This window comes from Gnatocerus cornutus, chromosome 5, assembly GCF_029298725.1.
Source record: "Gnatocerus cornutus isolate USDA-ARS CGAHR chromosome 5, icGnaCorn1.1, whole genome shotgun sequence".
In the NCBI taxonomy this organism is placed as follows: domain Eukaryota; kingdom Metazoa; phylum Arthropoda; class Insecta; order Coleoptera; family Tenebrionidae; genus Gnatocerus; species Gnatocerus cornutus.
Window position 1 is genome coordinate 15,855,259 of NC_142237.1, and position 15,237 is coordinate 15,870,495.

General features: G+C 37.0%; 3 protein-coding genes across 6 annotated transcripts in view; 1 reads left to right on the top strand and 2 right to left on the bottom strand.

Annotated features, from left to right (window-relative positions):
• Positions 1-482: 482 nt before the first annotated feature.
• mEFTs (elongation factor Ts, mitochondrial) lies at positions 483-1,819 on the top strand. Its single transcript, XM_088036108.1, has 4 exons — positions 483-578; positions 769-921; positions 972-1,220; positions 1,264-1,819. Exons 1-4 carry the CDS (start codon positions 576-578, stop codon positions 1,777-1,779), a joined length of 921 nt encoding a protein of 306 aa, XP_087892234.1. The 5' UTR covers positions 483-575; the 3' UTR covers positions 1,780-1,819.
• On the bottom strand, positions 1,622-2,672 carry LOC148175073 (uncharacterized). The gene is made up of 2 exons (XM_088036109.1): positions 2,121-2,672; positions 1,622-2,069 (listed from the first exon to the last, which is right to left on the bottom strand). The coding sequence occupies exons 1-2, from the start codon at positions 2,343-2,345 to the stop codon at positions 1,815-1,817; spliced, it is 480 nt and encodes a 159-aa protein (XP_087892235.1). The 5' UTR covers positions 2,346-2,672; the 3' UTR covers positions 1,622-1,814.
• A 452-nt stretch (positions 2,673-3,124) lies between these two features.
• The window catches only part of LOC148175074 (uncharacterized), a 34,515-nt gene continuing 22,402 nt past the window's right edge, over positions 3,125-15,237 (bottom strand). The window contains exons 1-10 of one of the 4 annotated variants that reach the window (XM_088037804.1): positions 13,488-13,652; positions 11,105-11,294; positions 10,505-10,675; positions 10,284-10,450; positions 10,082-10,236; positions 9,286-9,625; positions 9,046-9,236; positions 8,849-8,993; positions 4,172-6,187; positions 3,125-4,112 (exon numbers count right to left, since the gene is read on the bottom strand). In XM_088037804.1, the coding sequence (XP_087893930.1) occupies positions 4,081-4,112; positions 4,172-6,187; positions 8,849-8,993; positions 9,046-9,236; positions 9,286-9,625; positions 10,082-10,236; positions 10,284-10,450; positions 10,505-10,675; positions 11,105-11,283 (3,396 nt within the window). In that variant the 5' untranslated portion in view covers positions 11,284-11,294; positions 13,488-13,652 and the 3' untranslated portion in view covers positions 3,125-4,080. Of the gene's footprint in view, positions 4,113-4,171; positions 6,188-8,848; positions 8,994-9,045; positions 9,237-9,285; positions 9,626-10,081; positions 10,237-10,283; positions 10,451-10,504; positions 10,676-11,104; positions 11,295-13,392; positions 13,653-15,237 lie in introns of those variants that run through there. The other 3 variants (XM_088037803.1, XM_088037802.1, XM_088037800.1) reach the window with 3 other exon arrangements.

Consider the following 15,237-nt stretch of genomic DNA (forward strand, 5'->3'; position numbering starts at 1 on the left):
TTGAAAATGACGTCATAAACGTCTAAAAATTTATTTTTGTTTGATACTCATTTTACTCTCGAATCTAAACTTTTCTAATTTTTCCTATGCGGCAACAAGTTACACAATTAGAAAGTGACTCGATTTTTGAAAAGTGAATTTAAAATTTTGAAATTTTTTTTATGCATTTCTCGGAAACTGCGACAAGTAGAATGACGCAGTTTTCACCATTGTTTTTCTACCATTTAATATGAATATTCCTGTCTAAATGACATTATTTAAGCTATTGGTACCCATTTAATGAAGAATTTCAGATAAATAACAATTTCTTTAAAAAAATTTAAACGTATTTCAAAGTGCAAATTTTGTTATTTACTTATCAAATTCGTAAAATTACATTTACAATTGCTAGATACTTGCAACATAAAAAATTTAAAAAAAGTGCCAATCCGTATGGGAAAGTGAGATTTATTTTTACCTCCAATGACCGATCAGCTGATCACAGCGGTCGCGCCCTCTTATGCCCAACCTCCTAAAGGAAGTGTCAAAATTTTAAGGTTAGAACACCGCAAAAGTGTGTTTTTGGTGTAATAAAAATGGTAAGAATTACTCACTGATTCCGCTTAATCAAAACACAACGAAATTGTAAAAACATTCATTGAAACTAAGGGGTAAAAACAATCCGTCACAACCACTAAAAGTCACCCCTATTTCAAACTATTTATTTATTTGTCATAGTAACAAGAATTCAGAAAGTACTACGAATTTCTGATCAATATTCTGTTTCAGATGTCCTTTAGAGTGTTTTCCCGGTTTCTTCACGTCCAAACTCGATGTCTAGCAGCGGAGAAATCACTTCTTGCCACCTTAAGGAAGAAGACAGGTTACACCTTTTCAAATTGCAAGAAAGCCCTTGAAATGCACAACAATGACTTGAAGCAGGTATTCATGAGGTTTTGGTGGTATTTTTAACATATTTTTTCGAATCCCAGGCTGAAGATTGGCTTAAGGAACAAGCTAAGACACTGGGTTGGGCCAAAGCTACAAAACTTGAAGGGAGACAGACTTCTCAAGGTCTGATAGGGCTCGCAGTGCAGAACCGAGACGCAGCTCTCGTTGAAGTGAACTGTGAGACAGATTTTGTCGCTAGAAACAAAGAATTTCAGAAAATGGTAGAGGAGGCTACATTGAGTTGCTTGAATTTTACTCAGAAGCAGCCAGAAACTAGCATAGTTTCAAAGGTACGGCTACACACTCTTAGACGTGTCTCTAACACTTTCTTAGGTTTCTCTGGATGGTGACAAACTCAAATCACTTCCAGCCCATGATGGTAAGCCTCTGTCAGAGCATTTGGTGTTGATGATTGGCTCAGTTGGTGAAAACGCCTCTTTAAAGAGAGCTTGCTGCGTCAAAGCTCAAGATAATGTCCACTTATCTGGATATGTGCACCCCTCAGGTGCTGATGGCACAGTATTGTTAGGTAAAATTGGGGCTCTGGTCGCTTTAAAAGAGCTGGTACCAAAAGGTGTGAACTTGGAGCTTCTTGGTAAAGAACTCTGCCAGCACATCGTGGGGATGAACCCTAAAAAAGTAGGATCACCTTCAGACAAACCGGCAAAGGACAAAGAAGAAGAAACCTGTCTAATTCATCAAGAATATTTATTAGATGAGAGTACAACAGTAAAGGAGATTTTAGACGAAAATGAAGTAGAGGTAATAAGTTTTAAAAGGTTTGAATGTGGTGAAAGCACCACTCAAGCTGTAGAACAATCCTTAGATCTTGTAGAAACATGCCAATAGTTTGTATAAATCATGTTAAAATAAATGTTCACTTATTAAAGTGCAGCTTTCATCTCAGCCACTGACCGGTTCTTCTTGAAATCTGCGTTGTTCTTCCACATCCACATTCTACAATCTTTCTTCCAAACTCTGGCTATATCACTAATTGTATAAGATTGCCCTTTCTGTGTTAAAAACTCTTCATTTATGTAAAACACTTCAGCAGTTACAGCATCTTTGGTTGCGACTGCATTGTTATCCATTCTTTGCACGTCGTAATCTTTACAGAAAAGCTCGGAACAGTTTTCTTTCTAAAACGAGACTAAGTTATGGCTACAAAAAAACCTACAAAAACCACCAACCTGATATCGCTGATTTTGTATCGTATCACAAAGTTTCGTATCGTTCATATTACCAGCATACGATTTAGCTTCACGCAAATTTAGATTAGTCGAGTTTAAAATCCCTAATCCATTGGTTGATGCACATTTCTTTAAAAGTAAATTTTTGTCTGTTGGGTTCATAATGATGATGACTTTGAATGCGACATGTTTTTTGTCTAATTTGCACAGACTACTGCTCGCCATTTCGAGGAAAAATTGAGGAAAATCGTAAAAAGGACACAAGGTCGAGGAAGTTTTACAAGAAGATGGACTAGTAAGTTCCGGTTTGATCAAGGTTAAAGCGGAAATGCATTCATTGGTTGGTTTAAATGTGACGGGTCGACAAGCCAATAAGGGTAGGGTTGGTCTGTGATCTTTGAAAAGAGGTAATGCTATTGGCTGCTTTGAATTTGGGATTGAAGGGAGCCAATCCGAGCTTTTAAGTATTCTGTAACGCTTGTTGTCTCCAATCGTGGCCAATTTAAATGAAGAATGAAATCTCGTGAATTTGATCTAATCTTTAAAGTTCTCTAAAGCCTTCTTATGTGTTATTTTGTAGAGCCCCCCCCCCCCCCCCCCCCAATCGATGTCAAGACATAAATTCTTATTTTCATTTTTTAGTAAGTATCGAAAAACCCTAATGCTAATTCTAAAACTGATCGACTGAAAGATTTTTGATTTTTTGAAGATTTTTTAAGCATGAAAAGTCTTTCACGTGAGCCAAAATCTGCTCTAATTTTTTTTATCAGCGATAAGATTGTAGTGGAAGTTTCTGCTGTTCGAGAAGTTTCTACTTCCCGACGTCCTTACGTAAATGTCTATTTTCGTAGTTTGTTTACCAGTTTAAGGTCAAAAAAATCAGATATTTTATCGATGAACTGCGTAATTAGTTAATTATTCTTTCTTGAGCCAGTTCGAGCTCGATTATGTTTTTACAATGAGTAGAATATTGAGGAGAAGGTGAAGGTTAAATAAAAAATTAATTTTCTATTCAATATATATTTTTTCTGAAATATACACCTTGTAACAATCAACACTTGAATAGTTTATATAGCCATACAAGTTTTATACATATATTATACAATAATAAATATTATTTATACTTGTTTTAACGTAACAATAAAAGTTATAGCACTTTAGTATCGAAACAATATTAAATAAAAACAGTTTAAAACTATAAAATAAATTACCATACAAGTATAAATAACGCACAGTTTGTTTTCATAGAAAACACTGTGTTGAATATTTATTTCCTCTTAAATCTATTTGCATTGATATTTTTAAAATAAAATTAAAATTTCACAAAATTCCAAGATGGAACATAAAATCTAATTATTACGAAAGTGAAATTTTGCAGAAGCAGATCGAAAAAATGAAACTTAAGTCTCCCTCTTAAAATAGAAAGCATAATTGAGCAAACTTAATATAGCACATACAGATACAGAATTACTACATTTATTTGTCAATTGTTTAAAAATGGCATAATCTGAACAAATTGCTAATGAGCAATCGCAATAATACTCGATTACAACGACGTGTAATCTTACAACAAATATGTAAACATTACATATGAACAACGTAAAAAATGTAACTTGTACTTAATTGTAGCTTGCATGTATAAAGTGCCTCATTATTGAATTAAAAAGCACATCGTAATAAAAACAAGCTGAGCTTTTAAATGCAAACAATAACACCTTACACAGCAATGAGTACGGAACATGAATGACGCCTCCACCAATGATTTTATACTGAAAAAAATAAATGGATTAGGACTCTCAATGACGTAACTAGAAAAAGCCATGCAATGAAGATGTGTTAACAATAAAATAAAGTTAGTTTACATAGAATTACAAAAACTACCGTAAATATGGATAAGTTTACAACTTGAGATGTTTCATTTGTCCATACATATATACACAGACCACTAGTGCTACACAGTTCAATTCTCATGAGTTTTAGTATCTACTGGTGCTACGTAAGGAAAAAGAACACTCAATTAACAGAAGCTTAAGGAAAGTTGCTGTTATTACCTTGGTCGAAACAACTCGGATTTATAAAGTTGATGAGTTCGTTGTCAGTTAACGACGTAAACGATTGGGGGATCATTCTATCCTCGGTTTTCTTATCAACTTGGGCCACTCCAGTTATCTCTTTCACAGGCACTGGTATAACAAAGTCAGACTTATTGTCCTGAGCTATCGTCTTGTTCAGTAACGCCATTTCCGGCGGTACCGTACTTAAAAGTGGAGGTTGTACAAAATTGTTCCCTGGTAATTGACTTAGTCTTGGCGTCGGCATCACGTCATTGTTCGACGCCAACGTAATTATATCCTCCATCATTTTATTGATGGGTTCTTTCGCGTCCATAGCTTTCGCCCTGCTGTCCAACTCGGAAATCTTCTTTTGAGTCTCTAGCAAATCCACTGCGGCTTTCAACAGCACGACTTTCTCAGGTTCGGCCAAGGTGAGAGAATTATTGACAGCGATGGGGGAATGTAAAGGAGAGGTGTGCACCACTGCTGGCTGAAGACTGGACTCAACTGTAACAGCTGGTGAACAAATGGCGTTCGGAAGAAGCGTGTCTTGCGTGCTCCTACACATAAGACTCGGCGAGATTTGAGAATTTAATATCACTGCTGGGGATAAGTTTGGGGAGTGATTGAGATCATGTTGGTTCAAAATTGGGGATGATAACGAGGTGTTGATCATGGGCGGGACCATCAGATTCGATCTGGAATTCAACATGACGTCTCGAATCACATCTGAAGACGTCTCAGCCGCGCTGGGAGAACTTAAAGTTAGTTTACTTGACATGATGATATCTTTCGGTGGTTCAGATCTTGTGGGGCTTCCCATATGAGACTCAACGGTGGAATTGACAAGTTGATCCAACTTCTCGGTGTTGATTGGAACACCTTCGATAGCTGTCATTGTGGTGATGGACGAAGTCATAGCACTAGTTTGTGATATAGTTTGTTCGGCGATGGCGGCAGCTTCGCTTTTAGCGACGAGCATGCCTTCGTTTTCGGTGGTCCCTGTCAGAAATGGTCTCTGCGAACTCAAATAGACCGGCTCGTTGGTGGTTGCGGGCAATAAGCCCGAAGAAGACGCCGACAGTTTCGGCGTACAAAACGACGGGGAATCAGTGTTGATCATTTCGTTGATCTTCTCTGAGACAACATTCTTTAACTGTAAATCATTCGGAATACTTTTGTTTTCGATGTTGGTCAAGAAGTTCTCGACACTTTGCGCGCTCTGCGCAGGGAGCGGGATGTCAGAGGCTTCCGTTACCCCAAAACTCTGCAAAGTTGCCATGGAGGGTGCGCTACTATTGACCAAATCTGCGACTGTAGCCATGGGCATTTTTGTTCTTAAATCCATGACTTTTAGTTCTTCAGCCGTGGCGCCGGTCACTTTGTGTGACGCGCTGGCTAGCATGCTCTGCTGCATTAACAAGGGTTGCGATAAAACTAGACGATCTGTCACGACCGAATTGCTGCAATGTTGCATGACAGTGCTACAAGAATTGTCTTCGTTGATGCTGGACATTTGCGAGTTGCTGATGTTGACATCCATGGAGTTCTCGCAGACGGGTCTACTGATCGAGCCTCGTCTAACCATAATCTCAACACTGCCTTCGTTGCTCACACTCAAATTGGAGTTCTCGTTGTGGTTCATCATGTTGTTATGACTTAACATGTCCATTGAATTGTCATTGATCATAGACATGTTTGAATCACCTGGATGTACATCGAGCGAGCTCTCAGAGATGTGTCTGAAGCGCTCTTGGTGGTCTAAAGAATCCATGACTGAGCTCTGACTGTTCTCGTCAATGTACTCTTGTTTGAGAGTTCGCAGTGGGGGAGATAAATTATCGCTGGTTGATGGTAAGCTTATGGAAGGACGTCTTGGGGCCATCGGCACCATGCTCGATTCCGGTGGGGGCATCATGCCCAAATCTTGTTCTCTTTTGCTAACACTCGATGACCAAAGCATCTTATTAAAAAACGGAGCTTGCGTGGTAGCAGGAGGAGGATCGACGTGAACTGTAAAATATGAAAAACTGAGTAAGTACTGATTCGCAAACAGTGAATATTAAAACTAATAGCTGCCGTCAAAGCCACTGTAAAAAAAGGGGGGGCATTGCCACTCAAGCCACGTATTCTCTTGAACAAAATCTTGACTGCAAAACAATGGCTTGATAGACATGACCCACAATGTTAACGCCCCAAACTCGCACCGACTCAAACTAACCAATTACAAAAAACGTTCATTCCACTTGTCCTAGTGTCACTCTCGAATCTAGTCCTACAGTAAAGGATTTCAGGATTTATGACAAGTATAATATGATGAACAAATACTTCAGGCTAAATAATTTCGGAAAAAATCGTTTTATAAGAAACCTCTCTACCCCTAGTGAATGATGCGTTTGTTCTTCATCCCACCACCAATTTTATGCGAAATCTAATTTCAACACATAGCCTGAAATAGTTTAGTAAGGTGATTAGAAAAATCAAAGTGTAGATGAGTGTGTTAATGTGTCCCAAACTAGTTCACTAGAGTGTTGTGTGTTATGTCCAAATTAAATTTAAATTGATCGTGTGATGAGGGATGAAATCTAGCCAAGCACGACGTCACGAAGCATGCGAAGGAATGAAGATCTCATCCCACATACTCGAGTGGTTAAGGTGCTCTCCAAAAATGCCAAAATCGTGGACAATCAATCTCCTCTGGAGTTTGACCATTTCGTTTTGTGGTCGCACTTTTGCCGAGAAAACCGAAACTCCCTGAAAATGAAGCATGATGATGATCTTAAAATTACCAGTCACCAAAATCCCACATAAAATCGATTGTAGAGAGAATTCTTTAAGGATAAAAATGGAATTTCGTGATTACAGGATTAATAGTAAACTATATACTCATTCAAATTCTAGCATCTCATTCGCACGCTGCGATAACATTACGGGTCGGTAACAGGGTGAAATTCGAAGTCGGTATCCCTGCAAAAGAAAAGAAAGACCTATCCTCTGCAGTGGCGTACCTAGGTTTAATTTTTACGAAAAATCCAGGATCTGGCTGTTATTTTTTGATATTGGAGCTAACTTAAAATTACATTTATAACAGAAAAGTCTACATGTAAGAGCTTATACTGTAAAAATGAACTTAAAAATAATGATGTTTAAAATTTTATAGTGTAAATTAAAATTAAGGGTAGGTATAGTGTCATGACAACAAGTATAACGCTTGTTTCTGTTTGTTGTGTGAAATGTATCTTGTGTACGCATTTTTTTCGGAACAAACTCACACGCACCTTTCAGTTCTATAATGAAAATTGATTCAGCGGTGAAATCTCGTCTGAAAAATGTAAGCAGTTGATAAGAAAAGCGGAGGCGACAACCAACAATAAAAGTCACTTCTCATGTTCAGCAAGCACAAAAATAGAACTGAAACGGCTACCTTGTTCCTGAAAAAAAAGTGTTTATGTGTGTATGTAGTGTACGTGTGTAGGTGTATTGTGATGTATCGTGTGTTTTTTTTAAGTACCCGTGAAACTAGAACCTGAATGACGCGTCATCGGCGTAGGTTAGGCCCCGCAGGCTGAGAGAAGACGATGGCAGGCGGCCCCTCTGCGTATACAGAGTCTGTATGCTGTATGAGACAAAGTGAAAGCAAACGCAATTGAAATTTGTTTATAACAACTTTGCATCTCATACAGAAATAGTCGAAGTATCGACACAAATTGTAAAATTTTTTGACCCAACTCTGAAGATCTGGAAACGCAGCTGGAACGCAGGGAGCAAGTCAAAAGATTTTACAGTACACTGATAAATAAACTGGCTTTGGCAATACATACTGCTGTATGCGTTAAATACAAAATGTGTCTTTAAAATAATTACATTTCAAAAAAATCAAAGTACAATAAATTCGTAATAAATACAGTTCAAAGAAATGCATACATTTCATTTTTATATATAATACATAATACAGAAATATTGATATTGTACTTTTTGTTGGAAAATATGATGCAATCTGCGGAATTCTACCTAAATAAAACACAAAAATACAAAATATGAAACAAGTTCTGCTTCCAAAGCCACTGAAAAATTAGGGTCATATTAATCGTACACAAATTACTAACAACACTGATTTGACCACAAAACGATAATATAACCCCTGTCTGAAATAATTGGGGCAAATACGTCATTACAACAAACATAAAAGTCTCTTTCAATCACAAACACTCAGTGACTCAATCTTCAACAACCAACTCAAATTCATTCTCTGACAAATGCGTTCAGTCTATAATGCCAATTTGCCCCCTCGAAATATATAGAAAACAAACAAACTGAAAAACTGCTCATTTGAAAAAAACAAAAGATTGAACTTGAATTTTCTTCGACAAAAAATCAACTTGAACACTTTTCCAGTTTCATTCCTACTTGACAAGGTACTGCAAATTCAATGCCAATTCAGCAGAATTAATTAAAGTGTCTCTAATTTATGGGGGTTGCAGTACCTCTCAAAGCTCTAACATTCAATTAATTTCATGCAATGCATGCGAAAGCACAGATTGACTGAATTTCCGAATTTGTTTTGAGTGAACTTTTCTTTGAATTCAACGAAAGTAAATTTGAAGTTCGACAAAACAACTGTATTAAATCAATCCTTTGTTAAACTGCCAAGAAAGAGAATTATTTTTGTCTTACCGCTTGGTATAGCCCCATTAACAGGGGTATATACAAACTGGTGGGGTTCGCTTGTTTTGCCGCTAGAAACCACGCATAACCTCACCGTAACCGGTTCGTTTATGTCAGGTCTCCGATATGGGGGAATTACGCAAACAAAATGTGTCTGAAACAAAAAAAAATTAAACGCTGCGCGAACACGAGCAAGAACAAAGTACCTGTTGAAGATACTCCTTATCGGGAACAACCTGTTGTTCCCATCTAACATGCCTGTCGTCGTCCACTTGTTGAAAATACACCTTCGTATCCTTCAGGAAGTTTTTACCCAACACAAACAACTCCAAGCCGCCACCAGCAGGACACGACGTCAACGACTTTTTACAGATCTCAGGGATTCCAGGAGGCTGAGCTGAAACCAACACGTCAAAAAAGAACAACAACTTTTTCAGAAAACTTACTGCATACAATAGGTTGAGAACAAACTTGCAGAGTTTCTTGCGATCCATCATCGTGCGTTAGCGTAGTTCTGAAGATCATTCTACATCGAGTCGACTTCTTCTTACTCCTGTTGCCTAATTGATCAGGGAAACGGTGCTCAACATCGACGTTTCTCTCTTTCAAAATTCCCACACAATCGCAAGTCGCGCTCATGTCTTTTGACGGATCTAATTGAAGTTCGATCACGCACGTGCCGTCGATTTTTTTCTCCACGCAAGGAGTCGAATTTTTACCGCTGACCTTACACGCTTGGTAGAACATGTGCGGAGACACTTTGCCTATGTCGGTCCCGATAAATACCTAACGAAATTAAATAAATTATGGGGTTCAAGGGGAGAAAGCGATGAATGACACCACCCCGGGGAGAAAAACATATGTATAAATAGAATTATGTTGGATCAATTGTAATAGTTGATGGTACACAAAAATGGCACCTGTCCCGTACCAAAATAAAAAGCGTCCGTGCCAGAAAAATCCAGTTTTTGCCAATGTCAAAATTTTTCGCGACAACCCACATATTTTTGCTAAATTATAACTGTAACAAATCAATCCTCCTTTTTTAGTCAACAGCAATTTTACACACGCTCAATTTTATCGCAGTGAAGTGTAAACAATTATTTCTCTCATCAGGTGATACCTTTTTCAATCTTTAGATTAGTTCAATCAGTTTTACAAATAATAGTATTTTTAAGAGGCTGTTGAAGATAACTTAATTTAGTTTCTCTCCGAGGGCTGTGAATGCGTTAGGATACTCACTTGCAGAGTGGTGGGTTTGTAGTACCCGATGAGTTGGACAATCGGGAATCCGTTGCCTTCCCTGTCTTTTACAGCCCCTCTGCTGCCCTCAGTCTGATACCGTGCTCTGTGTTGTTGTTCTGGCTGCTTAACTATCGTCAAACTTACGTCTGACACTGGAAACAAGTTTAAGTTTCGCACTTTGGAAGTTTTCACAACTTACCATATTTGGAAGTGTAATTTAGCTGTGTAGTTAGAGGAACTGGTGAAGAAGAAGGCTGTCTATTGGAGAGAGGAATACATCTAGGAACTGCCCTACCCGAGGAACTTGTCTGATTATTATTCATACTTAAAGAGGGTATCGAACCGGAGGGGGCAGTGCGAATCAACCTAAAAGAAATCAATCTCTTATTGTTTAAATTTAGAAAATCAATCGCAACTTACGCTGTGCTCTCTTTGCATGTTCTTACAGTTTCAGGGAAACAGTATCTATCATTGACATCTTCATTTTCTAGTTTGATGTCCAGTTTGACTCTTTTGGCTTCCGCCCGCTCCCCGTTCCATGTAAGTCTATCTGACATGTTAAGATGGTGCGGATCTGCATGATGTTCAAAACTAAAAATAACCGATAAAAATAAATTTAGTGTTTTTTCATAAAAGTTAACGGTGCAAATAGAAAAACTCGCACTTTGCTTTATGAGTGAGTGGCTATCGTGAATCATCTGCCAAAAATTCATACTAATAAATGATTTTATTGCCGCAAACCGATGCGACATACTTCCCCAGAACATGGATGCAAGAAACTTGGAACACTGCGAAATGTGTGGTATTTTATTTAAAACTTGGATCTACTTCAACGCATTCTTGCGTCAACAATAAATCCCGTCAAAAAGTGCATTCATGCTGATGAAATCTTTAGAACGTAATTATTTACACCGAACGCGGCATATTGGAGGACCACTTTTGATAAAATTCGGCTGTTAATCACGGATGACGTTAGTTTGCAATAAAAATGTTATCGTTTAATGGTACTATCGAACTCACCCCAAACCACTATCATTGGAGTTATCACAAGGATCTAGACTCCTTCGGAACGCCGATCTGACTTTCGCTGGCATATCTCTGACCATTGCAAGACGTTTACCACTTGGAGGTCGTCCTGGACGCCGTTCCCTCACTTGGGGAGTCCTGACGCCGACCGTAGGAATCGTGCATAAAGTCATTTTTGAATCACCTAGAACACAATTGTTGAGGTCACACAAGATATTTTTTTATTTATTTTTAATTCGAACAAACAAAGTGAATAAACAACGCCTGATAACGACAAAAGGATAATTGTGTTTGCCGTGAGATTAAGGAAGGGTGACGTTGATCCAGACTAACCAAAATAAAAGTAAATATAATTGTAGACACCAAAACAATCGAGCTTAATACTACCAGAAGTGCGTATTAGTAGTTTATTAACGGAGGAATGCTAATTTCAAGACTGTAGTGCTAATTGATCATGCTAACAACTGAGAATGGCCACCAGCGTGTAAAATAAAGGACAATTAGCGAGACTCTCTTAACAAAGATGATAAAGCGGCGCTTAAATATGCAACTCCGCAAAAATCTAAACAATGAGCCTACAATACTCCTGAGCGAAGGACAACTCATTAGTTACTTTTAAAACTTTAAAATTCTCTGTCAGGAAGCTTTGTCTGATTAATTATACCCACAGTGGTAATTATGTATAAATTGTTTACAGAATCGATTAAAAACTACGTTCATCGAGACAAAACGTAGTAACGTGCCACCTAATAAAATTAATTGTTCGATTATTACAATTACATCATAAAACCTTGCCATGTGATAAATTCCATTGAAACCTCTTGACGTAGATCTAAATCCAGATGGTTGTAAGTTTTATTGGTAATCAGTCCCCGGTGAAGAATGTTCTAGTAAACGCTTAAAAGCAAGCACGTCGATCGAATATCAACGCGTTTGAAAGAATTAATAAATTTACTTTACAGACAGTACAATAATATCAACTACATGCAAACTAGTAATTAACGGATAATAAAACTGTAAGTGTCCATGTTTTAATACATGTTTATGTACAATGTAAGCTGAGGGGACAAGTTCTCTGTGTCCACGTGTACATTTTTTCGAAAATAGAATCAAATTCGCTCAAGGTTAACTCCACATTGTTGAAAACTGATAATTAGAGCGGCGCATCTGACTAAAACCGGTACAACGATAAGATTTCGTTGACATTTGTAAGATATCGCCACAAAAGACCTAATTAGCATGTTTAAAAATTAAAAATTCGGTAGCTACCACCCACTTGTGCCAAGAATTGATCTGGTTGGTTACGAGGGCGTACTAAAGACGGTATTTGCAAAAAAAAAGATCTGTTATTACGACAACACGGATATCATCGGCAAGAAAATTTGATAAAACGCCACAAAGCATAATTTGTATGTATTTTCTTCCAATTTTACTTAGTTTGGTTCTTCGTTAATAAATAAGATTTATCGATTATACGTTATTTGTGTACCTTGTGTAAATGTTAAACTTGTCTGCAAAGCTCACAAACAACGCATGTAATGACTTTTTAAAAGCAATGGTTCGGGTCTCTTTATTGCTATGTTAAAATATGCACTACATAGTATTCAAGGCTCCGAATGATTGGTTAAGTAAGTCATATTTGTTACCATTACTACGAGTAAATGGACAGTAATAAGTTGGCCCTCAAAATAAATAAGCGATCTTCAGCATCGCATTAAAAGTTCATTTTGACGATCATTAGTTTGTTATTGCCAGAATTTATCAAACTAATTTAGTATACAATTAAATTCAACTTAAATTATGACCAAAGTGAGATAGCTGTCCTGTTTTGTAGATTTTAGATAATGAGCGCTGACATTCTGGTAAACAGATTTATTTACTGGTGGACCAAGAACGTCAATGTTATCGAATTAAAGCTGAATCTAATGATTTGAAATTAAAACAATGATGCAGCGAATGCCAAGTGCAGGTGAAACATGTAACCTTAAAACAGAAATAAAATGTTTTATTAATTAATGAGTCTCGAAGAAAACTTGATCACCTTTAACAAGTCCTTGTGACTTATTTTGAAAAATTCGAGTAAACAAAAAACCGCTCTTAAAAGAGACAAGGTACAACATCTAAATTTACTCGTTTTGGCTCCGAACCAGGCAAATATTTTAAAAGGGTTATAAAAGAATCTCTACAAATAAATAAAAAATATATTTGAATCTCAGTCAGTTAGTAATGGAAACAAGTTAACTACGCAAGAAACACAAACGCAATATTCTACAATTTCTCACCTTATATCACAGTTATTTATACAAACAAAATAAAATAAAAATATCACAGTCAAAATACTACAGAGATCACAGGAGACTAGTAAAATGAAACTCACGTTAAATTAATCAACGGAAAATTAAATAAATAATCACTTAACACAGAACTGCCGGCTTTTTGAGTAACATAGTTCAAAGACAAAAAAAATTCTAGCGGACACTGAAGATTTCAGTTGCACCAACCCACTTAGCAGATTACCGTGGACTGAATGAGAGTTTTGAAAGCACTCTGCTGAAATCAAGTGCGAATGTTGCGTTTGCGCACACGCACACCAATACAAAATCCTTTCCCGCTCAAAATTTTCATATTATTTTTAATTTTCGAATCACACTTGTACCAACGAAATTTTCGTCGTTTTTAAAAAAGGAAGTGGGATGCTTTTCACAACCAATACAAATCCGAATCCCACCAACGTGAACAAATTAAGACGTCATCGTTCATCAGTCGAACTTCAGACGCTTTTGTCGTGATTTCCTTATTTTAGACTTGGGATCATGGACGCCCCCTTTCTTCGCAAATTTGCTCAAACTATACCAAATTAGTCCACAATCCGAATTTACTCTATTAAGGCAACATTACGTCACGAATTTGTGACTATAACGAATTTTATGACTACTATCATTTATGAATACATACTTGCGAAGGTCAAAATAGGTTACCCAATAAATATTTAATTACCAATCTTGGCGTTACTTTAATAACTTACGAGATCCTACAGAACTGAGTCCCCAAGAAAGCCGTTGAAAAATAAATCGATATATTGTTGCGAAGCAAACAAGAATTTATTAATGTCTTCCAACAAAAATAAACTAAGCTTTCAATATCTTTCAGGTAGTTAAATGGTTTTATAATATCAAATCGATAGCCAGGCATGAATACAATCAACCACTTGTTGAAGATCCAATTTGTGTAAAACTGAAATTTCGAGTTTAAACTAATTATTCCCGCTGAACTATTAAGGTCACTTTTAAATACGTAGTTTTTGAGCATATTGCAATTACTACAAGCAATGACTTATTCATGACTATGTTTAATGCAACATGAATTGTAACACTGTTTTTTGACTTGGAAAATCCTGCGTTAATTTTTTGAAAAACACGTCCAATTCAGATGAAATTTCGAACTTGCCTCCGGTCGGACGCATTTGAATTCCCAGAGTTCCACGACTGCAAGGTGTTTTGAGAAGTGTTAACGTAGATACATTCATTATAAAATTTTACGAGCAAGTAAAATAATTATAGTGAGCGAAAGATAATGTAACACACGTGTGTCCTTGAGTGGTCATTGTTTTGAACAAATTACGATTCTAACGGCTTAACAGTTCTCGACAGAATAATTCAGTGTGATCAATACCGATTCAAGTCCTTAAACTTGGTGAATCGACTTTGATTTGGTCTAAATGGCATTCTAAAATTAAAAAAGGACTTTGTGTTATCTGAGAAATCATCGCGATAAACTGTTATCTTTGTGTAATTATCCGATAAAGTGTCCAGGATGTGGAGAGAAGTGCAAAGCTGAAATCTGGACGATCAAACTTAAAGTTTCAGTTGCACAAATAAGTATCGCGTTACACTTCGACTGGTGTTTACAAACTAAAATGTTTATTTAATGCCGCTTAATAAAGATCCTGATAAAAAACACACAACATAAACCTACAAAACATAAACTAATAAGTTGCTCAAGCTGGAGCGGTACTATTCAAGTTTGAAAGTAATTAAATAATGAAATGATTCAGGTATGATTTGATCAATTCAGGTACAATCTCCTTTCAACTTTTTACGCGGTTGTGGTTACGGTTTTTTGGTACA

Coding starts and splice junctions, on each gene's coding strand:
- mEFTs (XM_088036108.1), top strand. Junction 922..971: donor ACAACAATGACTTGAAGCAG/GTATTCATGAGG, acceptor TTCGAATCCCAG/GCTGAAGATTGGCTTAAGGA. Junction 1,221..1,263: donor AAACTAGCATAGTTTCAAAG/GTACGGCTACAC, acceptor ACACTTTCTTAG/GTTTCTCTGGATGGTGACAA.
- LOC148175073 (XM_088036109.1), bottom strand. CDS start 2,345: ATGGCGAGCAGTAGTCTGTGCAAATTAGACAAAAAACATGTCGCATTC. Junction 2,070..2,120: donor TACAAAATCAGCGATATCAG/GTTGGTGGTTTT, acceptor GTCTCGTTTTAG/AAAGAAAACTGTTCCGAGCT.